This window comes from Pelecanus crispus, chromosome 4 (assembly GCF_030463565.1).
Source record: "Pelecanus crispus isolate bPelCri1 chromosome 4, bPelCri1.pri, whole genome shotgun sequence".
In the NCBI taxonomy this organism is placed as follows: domain Eukaryota; kingdom Metazoa; phylum Chordata; class Aves; order Pelecaniformes; family Pelecanidae; genus Pelecanus; species Pelecanus crispus.
This window is the reverse complement of record NC_134646.1, coordinates 20,850,018-20,869,456: the sequence shown is the minus strand read 5'-3', so window position 1 is coordinate 20,869,456 and position 19,439 is coordinate 20,850,018. Positions and strand designations below refer to the sequence as shown.

At 42.9% G+C, this 19,439-nt stretch overlaps 2 protein-coding genes across 2 annotated transcripts in view; one reads left to right on the top strand and one right to left on the bottom strand.

The window, feature by feature from the left end:
- Positions 1 to 8,018, bottom strand: part of LIN54 (lin-54 DREAM MuvB core complex component) — a 41,817-nt gene extending 33,799 nt beyond the window's left edge. Inside the window, exon 1 of the mRNA XM_075708667.1 lies at positions 7,971 to 8,018. The gene's annotated coding sequence lies outside the window, so the exon portion shown is untranslated. The remainder of the gene's footprint in view (positions 1 to 7,970) is intronic.
- A 560-nt stretch (positions 8,019 to 8,578) lies between these two features.
- COPS4 (COP9 signalosome subunit 4) lies at positions 8,579 to 18,356 on the top strand. The gene is made up of 10 exons (XM_075709048.1): positions 8,579 to 8,673; positions 9,879 to 9,958; positions 10,750 to 10,901; positions 12,168 to 12,271; positions 13,169 to 13,322; positions 14,440 to 14,590; positions 14,972 to 15,142; positions 16,329 to 16,444; positions 16,815 to 16,899; positions 17,788 to 18,356. The coding sequence occupies exons 1-10, from the start codon at positions 8,600 to 8,602 to the stop codon at positions 17,919 to 17,921; spliced, it is 1,221 nt and encodes a 406-aa protein (XP_075565163.1). The 5' UTR covers positions 8,579 to 8,599; the 3' UTR covers positions 17,922 to 18,356.
- The last annotated feature ends 1,083 nt before the right edge of the window (positions 18,357 to 19,439 follow it).

Below are 19,439 nucleotides of genomic sequence, written 5' to 3'. Positions count from 1 at the left end.
AAATCTAAGTTGACTTTATTCATTTTTGAGTACAATGGAGCATTGAAAGAAAAGCAAAAATACCTCAGTTATATTGCAGTGATTTGCCAGAAGACATGCTTCTAGCTGCAGATCTCAGCAACTCTACCAGCCTTAAACATGACAACACTTAACAAGTACAGAATATATTTACTTGCAGAAGGACTGAGCTGATAAATAGCTTTCCTGCAGGCAAACTGTGACTTGGTTTAGATGCCAAAAAAACACTATTACCCCCTCCCTCCCACTTCAATCTCTAGATAAAGCACCTCCATATTTCTTTTGGGGAAAACTTATTTAAATAACCAGGATTGTGCAATAACTGACTGGCTTTTGTGGAATGAAATTCCACATTAAGATTTTGAGTCAAGAGATCAATTCAATAGGACAAACGGGAATTTCAGTGAAATCTTCATCTCTGCTCCAGAACCATGTGGACCGCTTCAAATGCAGGCTTCTCAGACCTCTGAAGTCTCACATTTATCAAAACAAAAAAGGCTGAAGAGCTTCTGAAATACAAACTGATAAGTTTCATTAGGTGTACATAAGAAAACCAACAGTTAAGCTTTTGGGTTGGGGAAAAAAAGAAAAAAAAAAGATTACCCAGAGAAGCATTTCAGAGACTAGGACCACACATCATTTCTTACAACCTTTGTTTTCAATATCCTGAAAGTGACACAGAGAGATATTTTCTGTATCTTACTCTGTCCCTGGAGATGCTTTATTCCAGACAGCATACCAAGGCCACCTGGAAGGAAGAGTTCTTTGCATGCACCCTCCATGGTGCTCAATAGATCCCTTTCTGTCCTTACAGGATACCCATCCCAATTTGACTTCCTTAGCAAACACACCCTACCACCAGTTGGACAAGTCACCACTACACTGTCTGAGTTGAAACGGATCCAGAAGGTTCATCTCATTCTCAGAAGTAATAAGAGAAGAAACAATTATGTGCAAAGCCCTAATTGTGCATCTCCATGGAAAAAGTCGTTTTCTTTTTTTTTTTATGTTGCAAGATCACCTAGCTCATAGTTTCCTTCTTTACTACATCTAGGACAACTTTGTACACACAAAAGAAGCTTTTGCCAACCGTCAATTTATAATTTCGGGGAATGGAGATTAACAGTGTTGTTATATATGACGGGACATTGAAGCTGACCTGTAGCCTTGGTGGCTTATCTGCTGTGACTCAGCTGCTGTAGTCGATTGCTACACTGTGTTAAAGCACCACATGCCCACAATGAGCTGGACACACCTGAATCAGAGGGCGTCTCAGCACCTCAGTAAGTTCTCCCAGAATCCAGCTCAGGACACACACTCAAACAGCTCTGTGTCAAACTGTACAGTCTATCAAAACCAACTGAGCAGCAGCAACATAACTTTTAAGTGACTATGAGATGAGTTTGAGCAAAATTCTATAGCATCTGCATCATTGAGGGTAGTGTAGGTTCTTATTATCTGGACAACTAAGAGATAACTGTCTTCCAAGGACAAAGCTTGTTTTGCAGCCATAAACAAATATTAGAAGCAGAAGCAAATGTAACAACTCATGATAACAATGTAATTAAGAATTTTTGTTAAGAATCCAGGACAACAAGCTTGTGAAAACTTTTTATTCAACCAATGTCTTTTTGCTGACATAACACCAAAACTCACCTTCCCATTCAACAGAGAGAACAAGCTCTTATTTTCCCCAGTCATTCCAGTAGCAATGGTAAAAATTTTGTGTTTTCTGCTTCTCTCCTGGGAGAATCCATAGCTCATATGCAATTTTTTTTTTTTTTTCTTCACAGGAAACAGAAGTGACAACCTTTGCTAATATCCTTGTAGGTGCTAAATTGACTACAACCTTGTTGTTCCCTCTGCTGTGGCCAGTTCGCAGCACTGGCACCAGAACTATTCCTTGCAAGCGAAAAAACCCACTCTTCATTTAACGTTCTGGACGCTAACCCAGCAAACAGAAGAAACTTATTTCAAGAAAAGATTGAATACACTACATAAAAACACAAGGCTCGTAGTGGCCACAGGTTCTTGACTGTTTACTAGTGCAAGTGACACAGAACACCTACTTATGCAAAACAGAAACAAGCAACAGTTAAGAAAGTGAAGGTCACTTGTTTGCCTAAGTTGATTTCAAAGGGGGGGGGGGGGGGAAGAGAAACAAATAATTTTATTGGGTCATTTTATACCTAAAACAAAATAAAGAACACGCTAATTTATTTCCTTGTTTGCTGTGTTCTCCCATCCCTTTTTGCCAAGTACATACAAGCACACATCAACTATTCCAGGCAACTGAAATTCACAAAGATCAATGGCACAAAAAGATAGGAAATGCAGTTCTTAAAGTCTTGACACTGGACACGTTTTCTCTCATTTGCTAGAAAAGCCTTCACAGAAGCATATGTATACCCAAGATTCGTCCCATACTGCTGGTATATTATCAAATGAAAGACCACAACTGCACATAGGCCATCTTACTGTACTATGATTCTCATAATTAATTGCCATCCTTCAATTTTGCTACCATTTCAATAATGGGAAAAGATAGTGTCATTCATTTTATGCATGCCCCATTTTCTTACTCTCTCTGACACTCTATATTTTGTCTCTAAAATTGAAAGGTTTGTTCTGTTGTAAAGAAAAGAATTACAAAATCACTCAGCACTGCATTTTTTCCAACAGAGAGTCTTTTGTTTAAGCTTACTGAGCTAGAGATTGCCTTAAAAAAATACATGTCATGAAACCAAAAAAAGATTAATCTGTTAGAAAGCTATGATTAACAAAGGTAAGTGGAAAAATTAATCATCTAAGACTGCAAAGTCACCATGTTTGCATATGTAACAGCAGAGTGAAAGCAAATTGTTTTAACACAGTAACAAAATATGCATGTGGAACACAGACAAAATAATTTCCATTCTTTTTCCCATTCTCTACAGAAGACAAGATATGGAGGCAGTTTGCATGCTTCGCAGAGGATCATGGTTCTAGATTTGTCAAATACAATACCAATGGCAAACTATAGCAGGAAAAAAACCCAACCTTACTCCTTATCAAATGCTGAATACAAAACTAGTGCAAGTACCCAGCCTTTTTTCATTGGTTACAAGGAATACTAAGAAAATATCAGGTGTTCTTCACCACAAATTTAACTGTCTATAGTCACAAAATTCAAAATAACAGTTCCCAAGGCAACCATAATTCACTCAACCAATTCACACCATTCCCTTCCCATTACTCTACATTCTGTTAAGTGAATGCTCCCTACATGACACACCATACATACAACTGTGCAGCATATCAGAGGAACAGGCAAGGTACACAAATTAGCAACTCCTATGTGTTTAAAGTAACAGTTATCAAGTGATACGCATATGAGAGTTTTATATTACACAGTTCAGGTTTGGGTTTTTTTTTCCCCCATGGGAAGAAAGATTAAGCTCATGTCACCGCTGCCATGTTTATAATAGAGTTGCTAGCTGTTCTCTTTTTAAGAATGGCTGGAGGAAAAAAACCCAAACAAACCAACCACTTGCCCACATACCACTTATAAGGAGATCCTTCTTCCCTTGGCAAGTTCTGGGTAATTTAAGCTTTCATTATAATTTTAAAAGGAAAACCAACAGCTAAAAAAATCCTGTCAACAAACTGGTAATGACATACTAATAAAACAAGCACCTGCTACATTTTTTTAGGATTTACTGTGAAAAACATCCTAGCAATATCTTCATTGCACTGTTATTTCAAATAGCATCCTTTGCTACTTTGACTGCTCTGTGCACATGATCAGCAGCATTACTTTCCTTATACTCCAATTACCTCTGCATATTAAGCCAGCACTACTGCTAAAGCTCTCCTGTCCTCCTTTGGCATCTGCCTATTAATTTCCATATACTTTCCCTCCTCCTTGTTCTAGCAAACATTTATGTAGCTGCAAGGGCAGCCCAGATGGAGAAACCAAGCTGGGTTAAAGCTAGCCATCCAAACCAAACTATGGGCTGTCTCAGCCCTGCTTTCTCCATGCTGCTGACGCTGGTGTTCAACCTAGGAAGAAAACTGCTCCAAAGTAGTGAGCAAATTCTGGTGGGCCAGTGTGCTGAGATAGCTCAGCTCAAAGTCTATGAGCACCAGAACAGCACCAAGGAATTGCACCACAGCCAAGAGTCCAGCTGGGTCAGTGAGCTGCAGAAACCCAGGAACCTCCCTCACCTCCCAGCTTGGCATTTATAATCCCTGCACAGAGGGAAGGGGAAGAGTACAACCAACTCTTACAATGGTGGCAGAACACTAGACCACATCAGGCCATTTTGTGTAGATTCACTCCAACCTAGAACAAAAGCCAGGTTAGTTTTAATGCAGATCAGTCTTTACCTGTGGTCTACATGTAGCTGCTTAAGTGCTTACAAAGCACGAGAGAAGGGGAAAGCATAGAAGAGGAAGAAGCTGCCAGGGAAGAACAGAGCCATCCTCCTCATGAGCAAAGCAGTAACAAGTGCTCATGGGATTACAGCAGTGCATAGCCACATCTTCTCCCAAATAAATAGGAGAGTAACACTTAGAAAAAAAACATTGAAAGCAAGTATGAAACTACAAAAGCTGTCAGGAAAGCTCTATGCAGACATGACAATATTAACAGTTAACTAGATTTTAAAACAGAAAGCTTTCACTTGTTTGCACATTGTGTCTCCTGTTTCATTCAAATATTTGGGGGGGGGGGGGGGGGGAGGAAGCAGATTAAGCTATGTAGGCAGACCTGAGACCACTGGGAACTTTTTGATAAAAATAATATAAAAACACCAAACAAAAGACCCTGAAAAACTTTTCACAGGAAAAACAGATTGATCTAAAGAAGTTTCTAAAACATTCTTCAGATAGGCTTCTTGAGTCCATAGCAGAAACTGCTGTCACTCCAAAGAAAGAAAAAAAAACCCAGCCAGACCGTAGAGATGGGGATTTGTTATGTACCTGGAACTCATATGACAGAGCAGAGCCCAAAACTAAGGGTATAACCCTCATGTGGGTATAGCAACATGTTCAATTGCAGAAGTACAGCTTGTGAAGGGGAATGACACAAAAGTTGGAAGAGTTAAGGAGCCACTAATCTACACTTGGATCTGGAACATGAGAAACCTGAATCTCTCGCATCATGTAGCTATGCACACCCATCACTGATCAAGGGATTATTTCGGCAGTCTCATTCTTTCTTGTGCAAGAAAAACTTTTATGTTTTCTAATGTTGTCAACTGAGCAACCCTAGTCAAAGGCTGTACTGAAAGCCACATGCTGCTTACTGTTTTTTTTAAGCAACCGAAGAAACCAAGCTACTCAAATGTAAGGCCTGGCAAAATACAAACCCTTGAATGAAGAGTTCAAGAAACATTTTCCACTTCTTATTGGGAGCTCCTGTAGCTAAGAACAAAAAAAAAGAAAAGACACCACACAAACAACCATGAGTTTGTCTCCTAGGTACTTGTTATGAATCCCACCACTGTAGTACACAAATTCCGTAGGACATCAAGATGTGGTTCTAACAGCATGTTAAGTAAGAAAGCACTACCTCTATAGCACAGGAAGGGAACAGAAGCACAAGCAGACCAAGTGACAGATAAGGAAGCACAGTTTGTTGCCGAAGCAGAAATCAAAACACACACCCCTCAGTCTACCTTACTTCCACCCCCTCCTCCAAATATTGTTCAAACAAGTATAAGGAAAAAAAAAAAATCTAAGGGGCTTTGACTGCTTTTCAAAACATAAAGTAAAAGATACCCCAACGCATGAGATAACAATGTCTCTAAGTCTGAAATCCAACAGCACCCGTCATCACCACACTTCAAATTTACCTGCGGTTAGCATATACTCAACCTGAAACCAGTTAAAGCTTTTTGAGAATTCTAGCTGAAACATTCAGAGCATTCAGTTACAAACTATCTGGACATCACAGAGGTATAAGCAAACCAAACAACAGCAGATAGTTCTTGATACTAATCTGAACAATCAACCTTGCATAACAAACTTTTGAAACTTACCACATTACAAGAAGCACAAAGTACCTTTTTAACCCATTAGCTGGGCTGTATTTTCTAACATACTCTCCAAGCCAGCCTTTAAGAGTGCTTGGCCTACAGAGCCATAAGCCATACATCTCTCGGTAGGTTGATACAAGTCTGTACAAGGCATGTAACCAAGTTACCACTTGCTGACGCATATGTAAACTGGATGTCTTGGGGATTAAAAAAAGACAAGTCTAATGCATTTTATTTTGCAAAAGGATTCCCCTGACAAAAGAAATATTCTCAGCTGATAACCCACTATTCTTCTTGCCTCCAATAAGCCAAAAAGCTATTGTGAATAAGCTAACCACATGCACAAGGCATTGCTTGTTATTGCCAGCTTTACGTAAACATTGCAAGGAATATTCCAAATTATTTTTCTATATTCAGTTTTTTCTACAATAACTGTAATATATTTCAAGCAACTGTTCAGAAGGATGAACCTAATGAAAGACCATTTAAATATCTGTTCTTTCTTCACTTGAAATCTTAAGTCTGAGAGCTTTCGTCCTGTTCACACTATGTTCCAGTAGACAATTTCACATGCTCTCAATGCCGCAGTGCTTTCCAGAACTCAAAACCTCCATACCAAATGTTACATAATTAGTACACGATGTGCTTCAAAGTCAAGGCCACAAATAATTAATAACACATTCTAACCGCAAATATACCTCGTAATGAGCAAGAGCGATGAAGAGAGGAGCTGGGACTATCCCAAAAGATGGTCCAGCTAAATTCACTTCCAACTCGGAGGCTGTCCACGGCCGTGCAGCAGCACGCTGAAGGCACAGGTGCGCCCTCGCACTTGGGTGAGTTAAGGAAGTGTGGAAAACACCCTACGCCGTTTTCACCGCACCCTGCTCTGCAGAGCAGAGCCCGAGCGAGCATCCCCGCAGACAAAGGCAGGACGTCCTCACCCCGGACCAAGTCCGGCGCGGCCCCGGCAGGTCCTCAAGCGGCAGCCCGGTCCCCTCCGGCGGCCCACGCCAGCAAGTTTGGCGAAGAGAGCGTCCCCGGGCCTAAGCCAGCCGCCACGGCGTCCCGCCGCCGCCACAGCCAGGGGCCCGGGACCGCCCGGCCCCGAGGGCTCTCCACCGCCCGACGCGGTGTCCCGCGGGCCGGAGGAGCCGGGCCCCGCCGGCCCCAGGCCCAGCGAGGCGAGACCCAGCGGCTGCGACCGCTGGCATCGCGCGACGCCGGCAATGGCCGCCCCCCGCGACCGTTACCCCCGCGCGCCCCCCGGGGCCTCACCTCATCGGCGGGCGGCGCGGGGGCGGCCGGGAGCCGCCGGGCTCCGTCAGCAGCCGCCACCGTATTTCGAAAGATCCGCCATTTTCACCCCGTCACCGCCGCCCCCCCGCGGCCCGCCCCCGCCACACCTGCCCCCGCCGCCCCGCCCCGCCCCGCCTCGCCTCCCCGCCGCCCGCGGGGCGTCCCCCACCCCGAGCTGCCCCGCCACCAAACCCCAACTGCTTCCGGACCGGCAGGGAAGGGGGCGGTGGCGGGTCCAGCACAGACCCCCCGGTCCGAGGAGGAAGCCTCGCCGCAGGCCCCCCGCCGCTCCCCGGGTCTGTTTTAACCCCACCGCTCCGCTGCACCTTTAGGCGCAGCTGATCTCAGCGAGCAGCAGTGAAGAGACCCGCCAAGCAGGCATGTCCCGCGGCGGCGGGGCGACCGGGACAGCTGTCCCCGCGATCCCGGCGAGGTCGACGGGGCCGCCCGGGAGCCCGCCCCACCGCGGGGAGCGCGCCCAGCGGGGCCGGGCCTGTGCCTTCCCGGCGGGAGGCAGCTGTCAGCGCTCCGCCGCTCCCTCCCGGGCTCCGCCGCTCCCTCCCCGCCAACGGGGCCGTGCCCGCACCCCCTTCTTCGTCCTCCTGCCGCCGCTTTCCCGCCCCTCGCACTCACCGGGCGGGCGGGCGCTCTTCCTCCTCCTCCGCCGCTGCCGCCGCTACCGATGCCTCTCGCCGCCGCCGTCGCCGCACGCCCTCCGCGCTCCCGCCAGCCCCCTCCCCTCCGCTACCGCGCCCGGCGGCCGCGGCGGCGGCAGCGCCCGCAACGAAGCCGCCGTGTTTGTTCAAAATCACGCGCCCCGCGCCATTCCCCCGCCGCATCCCATAATACTGCGCCGCGCCGCCCTGGCAACCGCCGGCGCAGCGCCCCGCGCGCGCGCCACGCCGCCCCGCCCCGCGCTTCCGGGCCCGCCCCGCCCGCACCGGGCCGCCCGCTTCCGGGTCCGCGCGCGCCACTCGAGGAGGACCCAGCCTTGGCCCACACTGAGGCCGCCGACACGCGCGTGCACACACCCGCGCGCGATTATATACGTAGATATCTCTATAAGTGCCGCCCTGCGGCCCCGGGGGGAGGTGTGCGTGGTGCCCGCCCGAGCTTTAGCCCTGCGGCCGAGCTCTGCCCGCGCGGACGCTCCCTGCCACGTGACGCCGCCGCGCGGAGCCCCCTCTAGCCTGCCGGCGGCGCGGCTCTATGGTAGGAGGAAGTCTGCGGCGCGCGAGGGGGACGGCGGCGGGTCGGCGAAGATGGCGGCCGCGGTGAGGCAGGACCTGGCGCAGCTGATGAACTCCAGCGGCTCTCACAAGGACCTGGCGGGCAAGTGAGTGCCGGCGCCGGCCTCCCCGTGGCGGGGCGAGGCGGGTGAGCGGCTGTTGGGGTTACGGCCGGCGGGGGTGGGGGGCTGCCGGGCCCTGAGCGGGCGAGGCGGCTCTTGTCGAACGGCCTCGCTTCCTTAAATAAAAAGAAGGAAGAAAAGAAAGAAAGATTTCCCCTCATGATCCTGTAACTTTTTATTTATTTTTCGTTTCTAACGACGGCTTGCTCTGTGCTGGTGGTGTCGTAGCGCAGGCTCCCGCGCGGGGCCTTAGCCCTGCGCCGCAGCTCTCTCGTTCAGAGTTCGGCTGCCTGCCTGTCGGCTGCGCGAAAGTGATAGGTCGGGGAACTTATTTTCCTCGACTGCTGTAGATATGTCCGTAACTGCGCTATTATTTTCATTAGGTGGGTATTTTGGATGGCAAACCCCAAGGTCTGAGCTACTCACAGTGCAATGTGTCACATAGATTTTCTCTCCCCTGAGGGTTCACTCAGATGTCGATCAATCAACTGAAATTCTTCGAGTCCCAGTCCAGTTGCTTGTTTTCTAGAGGAATTGCTTCACTTTTAGGAGTTTCATGTGAAGACTTGGAAATGTTCCCCTCAAAATATGGCTTCAACATGAATGTAGTACTTCATCAGTATTGCACACACTTAGGTTATGGCCCAGGCAAAGTTTAATTAGCTTTATGAAGCATGAAAACTGGAGTTGCTAATTTTGCAGGAATAAACACTTAAAAATCATGGTCTGTGCTTGTGCTTATGTGAAGTGGCCATAACATACTATTTACCTCCCACTCCCAACACTCATTCTCATTGAATGTGGCATTTTCAACATCTGACTAGTTTTATTAATCTTAATCCATGAGTGATACATTTTTCATTACTTTTTCTGTGCACTATGCTAGGGATGTGATTTTTTTTTTTTTAAACCTTCAAAATTGCACATATATTCACAGATAACAAAATGATGAACTATGTTATCTGAGAATCTAGTTCTGGGATTTAAAAAGAGCCAGATACCAGTTCCAGGTGAATGTTCCTGACATTTAAGTATGAACACTTTGGAAAATTGCCACCTCAAAGGTATAGAAAATATAAGCAAAAGTAGGGCTCTGACATAGAAAATAAGCAGAGAAACAGAACTTGTTAGTGAAAAAATGTCCCCTATGAGTGATTTTTTAAATTTTTTTTTTTTTAATCTGTGGACAGATATCGTCAAATATTGGAAAAAGCCATTCAGCTGTCGGGCGTAGAACAACTTGAAGCTTTGAAAGCTTTTGTAGAAGCAAGTAAGTGCATCTGGTATAATTGGTTGCACATTGAGTGAAGTCCAGAGGTCTGTGGGATTGCCTATTTGTTAGCTCTACGTGAGGCTATGTAAATACATGATGTTTTGGTCCTGTTGGAACTCAAACACAACTAGAACAGGAACCATCATCACCACATTCGGAAGCTAAGGGAGAATGGACTTGTAAGCTTTGAATGTTATTATAACTTTCCAACCTGTCAGTGTGACAGTATTGGAAGGTGAAAACATAAAGTAGTCTCTGTTGAATGCTAAAATTGGTACTGGATGCCAAGCGGTATTTTCACACAACCCCCTTCTTCCCCTGTCTCAAGTTAGTTTGCAAAACTGTCAGAAGAAACAGTTAGGGTTTTCTTGTGTTGTATTGGATGTTTGGCTTATTGAATACCTCTATAAATTATACCTGTTGTAATTTTTTTTTTAAGATGAGAATAAACGTAGTGAAATTTAGCCTAAAGGTTTACTTTGTCCAAGATGTTTCAGCAACTGAGAACAGTGATTCAGAATTAAACATCTCTCTAAACTATGAATCAAAGTGAGAAATTTGTTATTATCTGTCAGGGGTTAGAACTCTGGTGACCTCTAGTGTAAACAAACTGTTTCTGAGAATAAAAAATTCAATATTTAAAAACAAAAAAAACCCCTTCACTTGGATACAGATTTGAAAACTTGAAATATTCAAATTTAATATAAAAGCAAATGATCACTTACAGTGAAGGCACTGACAAGCATTGCATCCGTCTTGTGTGTTTCTTCCATGTGTCTCTGAAACAGTGGTGAACGAGAATGTCAGTCTAGTGATCTCGCGTCAGCTACTGACAGATTTCTGTACCCATCTTCCAAGTCTTCCTGACAGCACGGCCAAAGAAATTTACCACTTCACCTTGGAAAAGATACAACCTAGAGTTATTTCATTTGAAGAGCAGGTGAGAGATTAATGACGAGGGGGTTTTGGTTTGCGGGCTTGGCTTTGGGTTTTTTTTCCCCCTTATCTGCTGACTATTTTAAGTCTTTAATAAAGTTGTTCAAAACAGATATTCCTACTTAGAGTCCAGTTTTGCTTTCCTGTACATGCAAAACCTGAGCTAAATGCAGAAAATATTTAGGACCGTGTGAAGAATACAGACTTTGTCTCTTCATCAGGATGCTGGGCATGTAATTCCTCTGCTACCAGAAAATGGCTTCTTACAGTGAAACAATACTTGAGCTACTGGAGGTACTGTCAAGAGACAGACTGGTACTCATTGTATTGCATTTTACCCAACTAATGGACAGGCAGGTGTTGTAAAGAGAGAAGCATGTTGACAAATAGCTTTTGTTTCAAAAGAAATATCTCTGTGTGTGTGTATTTTAGCCATAATCATTTTACCAGGAAAAAAAAAATGTTTTCTTGAAATCCCAATTCTAGTTAACTACTGAATGTGCTGCAGTTCTTTTTCAATTCAGTTCTTGGTTTTGTTGTATGAGTATTCACCATCATCTGAGAGTTCTTACAGAAGGTGTTTCTATAAAAAGCCTTTAGCATCTAGTATTTGAGAAGAAAAGCAAGGCAGTCTCTGCAATGATTTGTATTTGCTTCTCTTTATCTTTTGTCTTTTTAAGCAGCTTTTACTCTAAGTCTTAACTAAACATGCTTGTCTATATGTTATAATGCTTATGCACAAATTGAATCCAAGACATCAGATTATTTCTTTTTTTTAACCACACTTCTGCTTATAAAACCCATCTGGTAAGCACTGATATTTTACCTGCTGACAGCTGCTCTACAAAGTAGAAGTTTCTGGATTACGATCTAATCATAGTTCAACTCATTCATATCTCACAGATATGATATGAAGTATAACTGCAATAAATAGCTTGTGATTCTTGGTGCTCCAGTTCATGAAAACCTCATTTCATCTTTTTAAAACCTTTACTTATCGCTCCCTGAAGATACACTCCTTTTATCTTGTCACAAGCTTAAGTGGAAATGCTTCAAATCAGCATTCATATTTAAAAAGCTTGGTATTAAAGCTTGATCCAGGAGTCCCACGCAGGAGTCCTCGCATGGGAAGAGTTGCCTGCGTGTGGGTGGTTGTGTCTGTGAAGCTGGGGTATTGGTTGAGGGGATTCATGAACAAGAACAAATACTGTGAAAGTTAATACAGAACCATTCAACTTTTATAGTGTTTGCTATTGATTTTATTATTTAGGTTGCTTCAATAAGGCAACATCTTGCATCAATCTATGAGAAAGAAGAAGACTGGAGAAATGCAGCACAAGTATTGGTGGGGATCCCTTTGGAAACAGGGCAAAAGTAAGTACTGTGCTAGACACAGTTCTGTGTTGTTAAATATACTTGCTCCCTTTGTACTTAACTAGACCAGCAAGTGAGAATTTTGGGGTTGCATATTTTCCCAGAGTTTCGGTAGTTCGGGCCAGACCTACTGCCAGATGACAAAAGTATAGCTTGATGACTGTACATTACAGTAAACAGTTTAGTGGGTAAAAGTACTGCACCAGAAGTTTTGCACTATTTATTAGTCTTGTTGATAAACAGCTTTTTTGATAGTATCTTACAAAAATGCTTCTAAGGTTATTGAAAGGTTCTTGAGAGGTGGCAGTTCTTCCATGTGTTCACCTTTACAGTTCAGAATGAAGAGCGTTTGAAATTGGATATTAACAAATACAGTTGAGTGTTTTTGTGGGGTTTTGTTTGTTTGTGGTTTTGTGGTTTTTTTGGTGGTTTTGGTTTTTTGTTTATTTGGTTTTTTTTTAAGTCTAGAACCCTTGCTGTTACTTTTCGCTGGCTATCCTTTCTATCCTCTTTCTCTGTATGCATGTAGAAGGAATTGCTGAGGTTTTGCCTATTTAGCACCTATTTATTCCACTACAAGTTCGCTTCTTAACTCAAGTGGTTCACCACTTATGGCAAACTTCCAATCCACTAAAACCAGATTATTAGAGTGTACATTCGTGTCTTGGTAGACGGCATTATTTCTACTGTCGTTTGCAGGAACCAGTTCTATATTGGCATTCACCTCAAATTTCCTTACCCTGAACAGCGAGCACTAATTTTGGTGTTAGGGAAGAAGAAAGCAGGGTAAAGCAAATGTAGCCAAGTGCTTAAGAATTGCAATATATGTTTAGAACAGCTAAGAGCAAGCGTAGTTGTGGAGCAGCTCTGAGCACTTGCTTTTCTGTTTCTCTGCAGACAATACAACGTAGATTATAAACTGGAGACCTACCTGAAAATTGCCAGGCTGTATCTGGAGGATGATGACCCAGTTCAAGCAGAAGCTTATATTAATCGAGCTTCCCTGCTTCAGAATGAATCAACTAATGAACAGTTGCAAATCCATTATAAGGTTGTCTAACTTGCTTTATTGCTTTCTCATTCTAAAGGGAGATGATTCCACATTGAGATGTTTTTATGCAATGCCACTAAAACTTTCATAATGAGAAAAGAGACAAAGCAAAAAGCTTCTAAATGGTTTTGGGAGCTTGAGAGCCACATCTTAGCAATAATTAAACAGCTGGTTCCTTGTGATTTGGAGATAAGGCTGTAAAAGTTCCTTAAATGCCAGGTTTATAGATTGACAATAAAGCTTAGGCTTCAAAACATCTGAAATATTGTTGAGAATATTGCCTCCACCTTTGTCTGTAAATCTATGAGGGGAAAAAATCACGTCCAATATTAGGGACATTAGCTCCCCACCCAACAGTAGTTAAATAGTAAGTCCCATCCATAAAAGTAGCTTTAAATCTCAAGTAGCAAAGTAACTGCTGACCTTTCTGCTTATTTGTGGGTTTACTGTGTGCATAGTTCATACACTAATTTCTCAAACCATTTTAGTAACTGGGATGAGCAGCGATAACTAAGTGTGACAGTACCAATCAAGTGTGGTGGTGTTCAAAATTCAACAACACAAAGCAGGTGTGCCATGAACTGTAACTCAGGGTGTGGTGGTTTTGGTTTGTTTTCCCTTTTTTTTTTCTCCATCCATGCTATGTTTTAAGGCGGGCACTCAGTTGGAATTGTAAATATTTTCTGTAAGCGTTAGAAAAACACAAAGGAAGAGAGAAGAAATATCAGATGCTGCTACAGCACTGAAAGGGAAAAGCAAACTCTTGAAACATGAATGGTTACCTAAGTGCTAGCTGTCAATGTCAGTAGTGAAGGGGAAGCTTACATAAGTACAGTATCAGCTGTACAGTATTTTATTTACTTAGTTTCTGATGTTTAGACATTTGCAGTGTTTAACATCTGAAGAGTGTTGGGAATGCCCTTTCAATTGCTTTCCATGATACTTCAGCAAGGGCTTTACAAGTCAAGCTAATCGTTTGAAAGCACAGATTTCCCTAGGATGCAGTAGAGCGATATTTATGGGAGCTGTCACTTGCTAGTGTGGCAATTAAACACACACCTATATTATGCAGCCACTCCTGTTAGTTTTCTTTTTCTGAGACATACTTTCTTTCTAGGTTTGCTATGCTCGAGTTCTTGATTACAGAAGAAAGTTCATTGAGGCTGCTCAAAGATACAATGAGCTCTCCTATAAGAGCATAGTCCATGAAACTGAGCGACTGGAGGCATTGAAGCATGCTTTGCATTGTACTATTTTGGCATCAGCAGGTAAAATACACATTACATTTTTGTATAGAACACCCAACACAGGTATTATCCCCTGAAGCAAGTCAGCTTGTGCATTACTTGTGGAGAGGGATCCAAAATTGTGAACATGGTGTCAAAATTACCTGTTGGCGTACTGTTAACTCAGAGTTGGATTACTTCCATGTCTTTGCCAGCGATAAGGTGGCATCTTGGCTAAAGATGCAAAAGGTAGTCGGTGGCAAACAGTATTTTGGAACTGAACACAACTGTGTTCCTTCTTTGGTAGAGCTTTGTTGGTTAATTGCATGTGTTGAGGAAAAAAAGATGATACTTTCTGTTGTTTACATCTCAGTGCTGAATGCTTTGGTGATCATTTATGAGGATTCTTCCTGACTCTCCTAGGACAACAGCGTTCTCGCATGCTTGCTACACTTTTCAAGGATGAGAGATGCCAGCAGCTTGCGGCCTATGGGATCCTGGAGAAAATGTATCTCGACAGAATTATCCGTGGAAATCAACTGCAAGAGTTTGCAGCTATGCTAATGCCTCACCAGAAAGCAACTACAGCCGATGGTATGTCTTTCTTTAAAGCCTCGTAATGCTAGGTGTTCATGCACAGTTTTGAAATACTTTTCTAGACGATAACTTGTAAAAATCTTGTTTCTCTGTCCGTGTACAGTCCTCTTCACTGTCAACCTCCCAGTATTTCCAACCTTGCCTCATACTTTGAGTCTCTGTCCTTTTTAGCTTCTCCAGTTCTAAGGCGCCTTTATAAAGAGGATGCCTAGAAACACGACATGCATGTAGGCCATAAATGGTCTATGTGGATGATAAATTTATTTGAACTGCTTCCCGACTTGATAAGAAGATGACAGATAATGAGGGGATGACTTGGACCTCACACTGTCTCCAAATTGTTTTCTGTTCTCACTGACATCTTATTAGCTCTGTTCTTCCTGGAACCTTGTCTGAACAGTGAGAAATAATGTGAAGTAATGACTTCACTGGAATCCTAAACACACTGGTGTCAATTTTATAAATTAGAAGAATATTGAAGTGGAGAAATACATAAGCATGAAATACCTCTTAATCAGGAAAACCTTACTAGTGAACAATACTCGTTGATTAAGGACAAATAAACAACTGCATAATCACAGAGGTGAAAACTGGTTAAAGGTACTTACTAACAATAAGCTGCAGTCCTTTCCTTGGGTCAATTTGTTGTTTATTTATAACCTGTACCGTTTGTCCGTGTAAGTTAAAGAATGCAGGTTAGCTGGTATTTAATAGTGTGCTTATCTTCAATTAGAGGTTAAGGGGCAAATGAGTTAAATTGTTAAATCAAGAAGAGAGAAATTAGATGAGGGTTTACCACAGTACAAGCACAGTAAGAGAGAGGTTAATTGTACCCCTAAGAGCTGTAATGAATAAACATTTGGCAAGCTAGGAACTGATCACAGGAGGTCAAACTCCCTCAGATCAGATGTTGAGTCTTGTAGCAAAACCAAGGGCTCCACTTGATTATTCTAGAAACTAATTTAAAGGGTTTAAGCTGCCTGTCTTAAAATCTACCACATGCCATCCATTTCTTTTTGTTCACTTTCTTCTGTGTAGCATAACACTGATGCAAGGCAGATGTATCTGGACCTTCTGCACACGTAACCCTTGGGGAAAAAAGTGTTTTCCATCTGCTCTGCAATATGAACCAGATATTTCAATCTTTTTTATAGTAATGGATTTTTTTTCTGATCTAACTAAGGTTCCAGTATCCTGGACAGAGCTGTTATTGAACACAACTTACTGTCTGCAAGCAAACTTTACAACAACATTACTTTTGAAGAGCTTGGAGCATTACTAGAGATCCCTGCAGCTAAGGTATCAGTTTTCTACATCTTCTCTAAAAACAAGAAGCATCAGAGACACGAGAAGACAGCTGTGGTAAATATTAGGAAAATTAGTTCAGTATTAGGAAATAATTAAATATTCCATATTATGAGGAAGGTTAAATATCTAGCACAACTTACGAGAAGGAAAGGTACATGATGTGGAATGAATAATGGTGGAGTTAGATGCCACTGATAGTATGTCTAATAATTTCATAATTAGTGTTGTCTGTAGGTTTCTTCCCCCCCCCACAATGTGTGGAGAAGTTGAAAAACCCGTAAGGACTATTAAGTCTTAATCATTTTTAACTTCTTTCAGAATGGAAGATGTTTCTAACATCTTTCTCTCTTCATTATTTCAGGCAGAAAAAATAGCTTCTCAGATGATAACTGAGGGTCGCATGAATGGATTCATTGATCAGATTGACGGAATTGTTCATTTTGAGAGTAAGTTCGACCACAGTAATTTTTTTTTTTTTTTTTTTAGCACCATTCAGAGTGAGCTTTTTGAGTTGCTGCCTTACAGGATAAGGAAATTAAGTTCCTTCGTTATCTTCTGTCTGAAGTGAGCTTGCTGTATCTTGCTGTGGCCAGGCGATGGCAGAGTTTGCCTTAATAGAATCATAGAATTGTTTAGGTTGGAAAAGTAACCTAATGTTACCAAGTCCGTCACTAAACCAATTAAGGATAGAGTAGCAATTTCATGTTTCCTGCCTTGGTGGCTGGATTATTTATAATGAAAGTAAAAACTAGGAATCATTAAGATTGGAAAGGACCTCTAAGATCATCATTCCAATCGTCAACCCAACACCACCATGCCCACTAAACCATGTCACAAAGTGCCACGTCTACCCATTTTTTGAACACTTCCAGGGATGGTGACTCCACCACTTCTCTGGGCAGCCCGTTCCAATGCTTGACTACCCTTTCCATGAAGAAGTTTTTCCTAATATCCAATCTAAACCTCCCCTGATGCAGCTTGAGCCCATTTCCTCTTGTCCTATTGCTAGCTACTTGGGAGAAGAGCCCAACACCCACCTTGCTACACTTCACCCACCCTCCCTACTGTGCATTCTCTTACCCACAGGAAAGTGTGAATTTATTCCATCAGTCTCCTTGTAGGAACAGGTTCACCAGCAAGTTCTCTGTTCAGTTCTCCTTTGCAATGCAGGAGTTAGGCTTGTAACAGACAGCCAAAGTCATTGTAGCTTTTGAATACAGAAATGAGCATGATGTAGCTGCAAGGTGAGGGCAGTGGCAGAAGAACAGGTTGCAGTTGAAGAGGCAAGGGAATTGCTAAGACTTACTTTGTTTTGGGTTTTTTTTTTTGTGCAGCTCGTGAAGCTTTGCCGACTTGGGACAAGCAGATTCAGTCACTGTGTTTCCAGGTTAACAACCTGCTGGAGAAGATAAGTCAGACAGCCCCAGAATGGACAGCACAGGCAATGGAGGCCCAGATGGCTCAGTGACTATGCAGCTATCATCTGAATGGAGGCAATCAACTGCCTGCTGTGCTGGAAGAAGGGAACTGAGTTAGGACTGTGAATCAAAAGAATAACCGACCTTCATTTCCCCACCTTCTGCTTTCACTCTGGCTTAGGACACAATTAGGTGATACCGTGTTTGATGTGACAGTCCCGCAGCTCTCTGAGCATAGAGTAATGCTGTTGCTGCCTCTGCATTGTACTCTGCTGTGCTGAAAGCTGTGGTTTCCACATAGAAGAAGCTGTAATGACTGCAGCAAGCTTTAGTTTTGGTTTATTTAATTTTTTTTTCCCCACTGTATTGCCATAGCTTTGTAGCCCAGTACTTCCTGTGATGCTTGTCCTGCTGTGAAAATAAGTGCCATGTTTCTTTTAGTTGTAATTATTCTAATAAAGGCTGGAATGAGCCATTTGGTTTAAGTGTTTCAGGGACCTGGGTTTTTTTTCTTAAGCAGTAACTTGAAATAAGTTGAATTTTTTGAATTGTCAGTTTCAGCCCCTGAAAAGGCTAAATGAAAACCATTTTGTTTTCCTTCTCTGCTTATAAAACGCAAGTCTGAAATCTTAACTGAAGGAAATACTGACCCTTCTCCTGCATTGGTGCAGCAGGGCACAGGGTTATCTGTGCTGAGAGATGGGGTAAAGACCAGTGTTCCCAAGAGAGTTTGTTGCAATGATACGGTGAGTGATGAGAACATAGCACATGCCAAGTAAGGTAAGCCAAGCATGCTCTTTGTTTCATTTTCTAGGTGAGCATGAATTAGTAATTTTACAAAAGTATCCATAGTGGGTTTTTTTGGAACTGCAGGTGTAATGACACTCTGACAGGTAGGGATTCTGCTCTACAAAAGATTAATCACCTTCTGCAACAAGTGGCTGGAGAATACTGTGCAGCTTACTTACATAATGAGATACGACCACTAGGTAAAGGTGTCGTGATAAGCAGGACTAACTTGTAATGCTTATGCACAGCAACAAAGTGTCAAAGTGGTCCTTCTGCTGTTTATCAGTCTGGAGTTGTGCACTCTTTACCCATCCTTATGGTCTGCCAGAGTCTTACTGTGTGATTTGCTGGAGAGGTTTTCACAGAGAGCTCTTCTGGTAATGGAGAGTTTCATCAATAGCTGTTCCTGTCCAGAGGTTATGTTTTAGTTTGAGGTGATTTCGTTCAGGTTGTAATTCCAGCTTTGATGTGAATTACCTTAGCTCCTTTTTCATTTCAGTCAAGTAGTAATACTACTACTGAGTTTTCAGTCCATGTTCATCCTAGTCTTTTTGTCTTAAAATCTGGAAGATGTTGATGTCTTCTCAAGTCAAAGGTTTTAGCTTAATCCACAACCGTAATGCCTTGATTTTTGTTTTGCCCTTTTTTTTTTTTTTTAAACATTTTTATGCATTTAGATTTGTAGTGCTGTTAGATTTTTAGCAAAGCCAAGAGCCTAGTGAAGGGTGGTTCATCCATAAATAGGATGGACTTCTGTCAACCTGGCAGGTGATAATTTC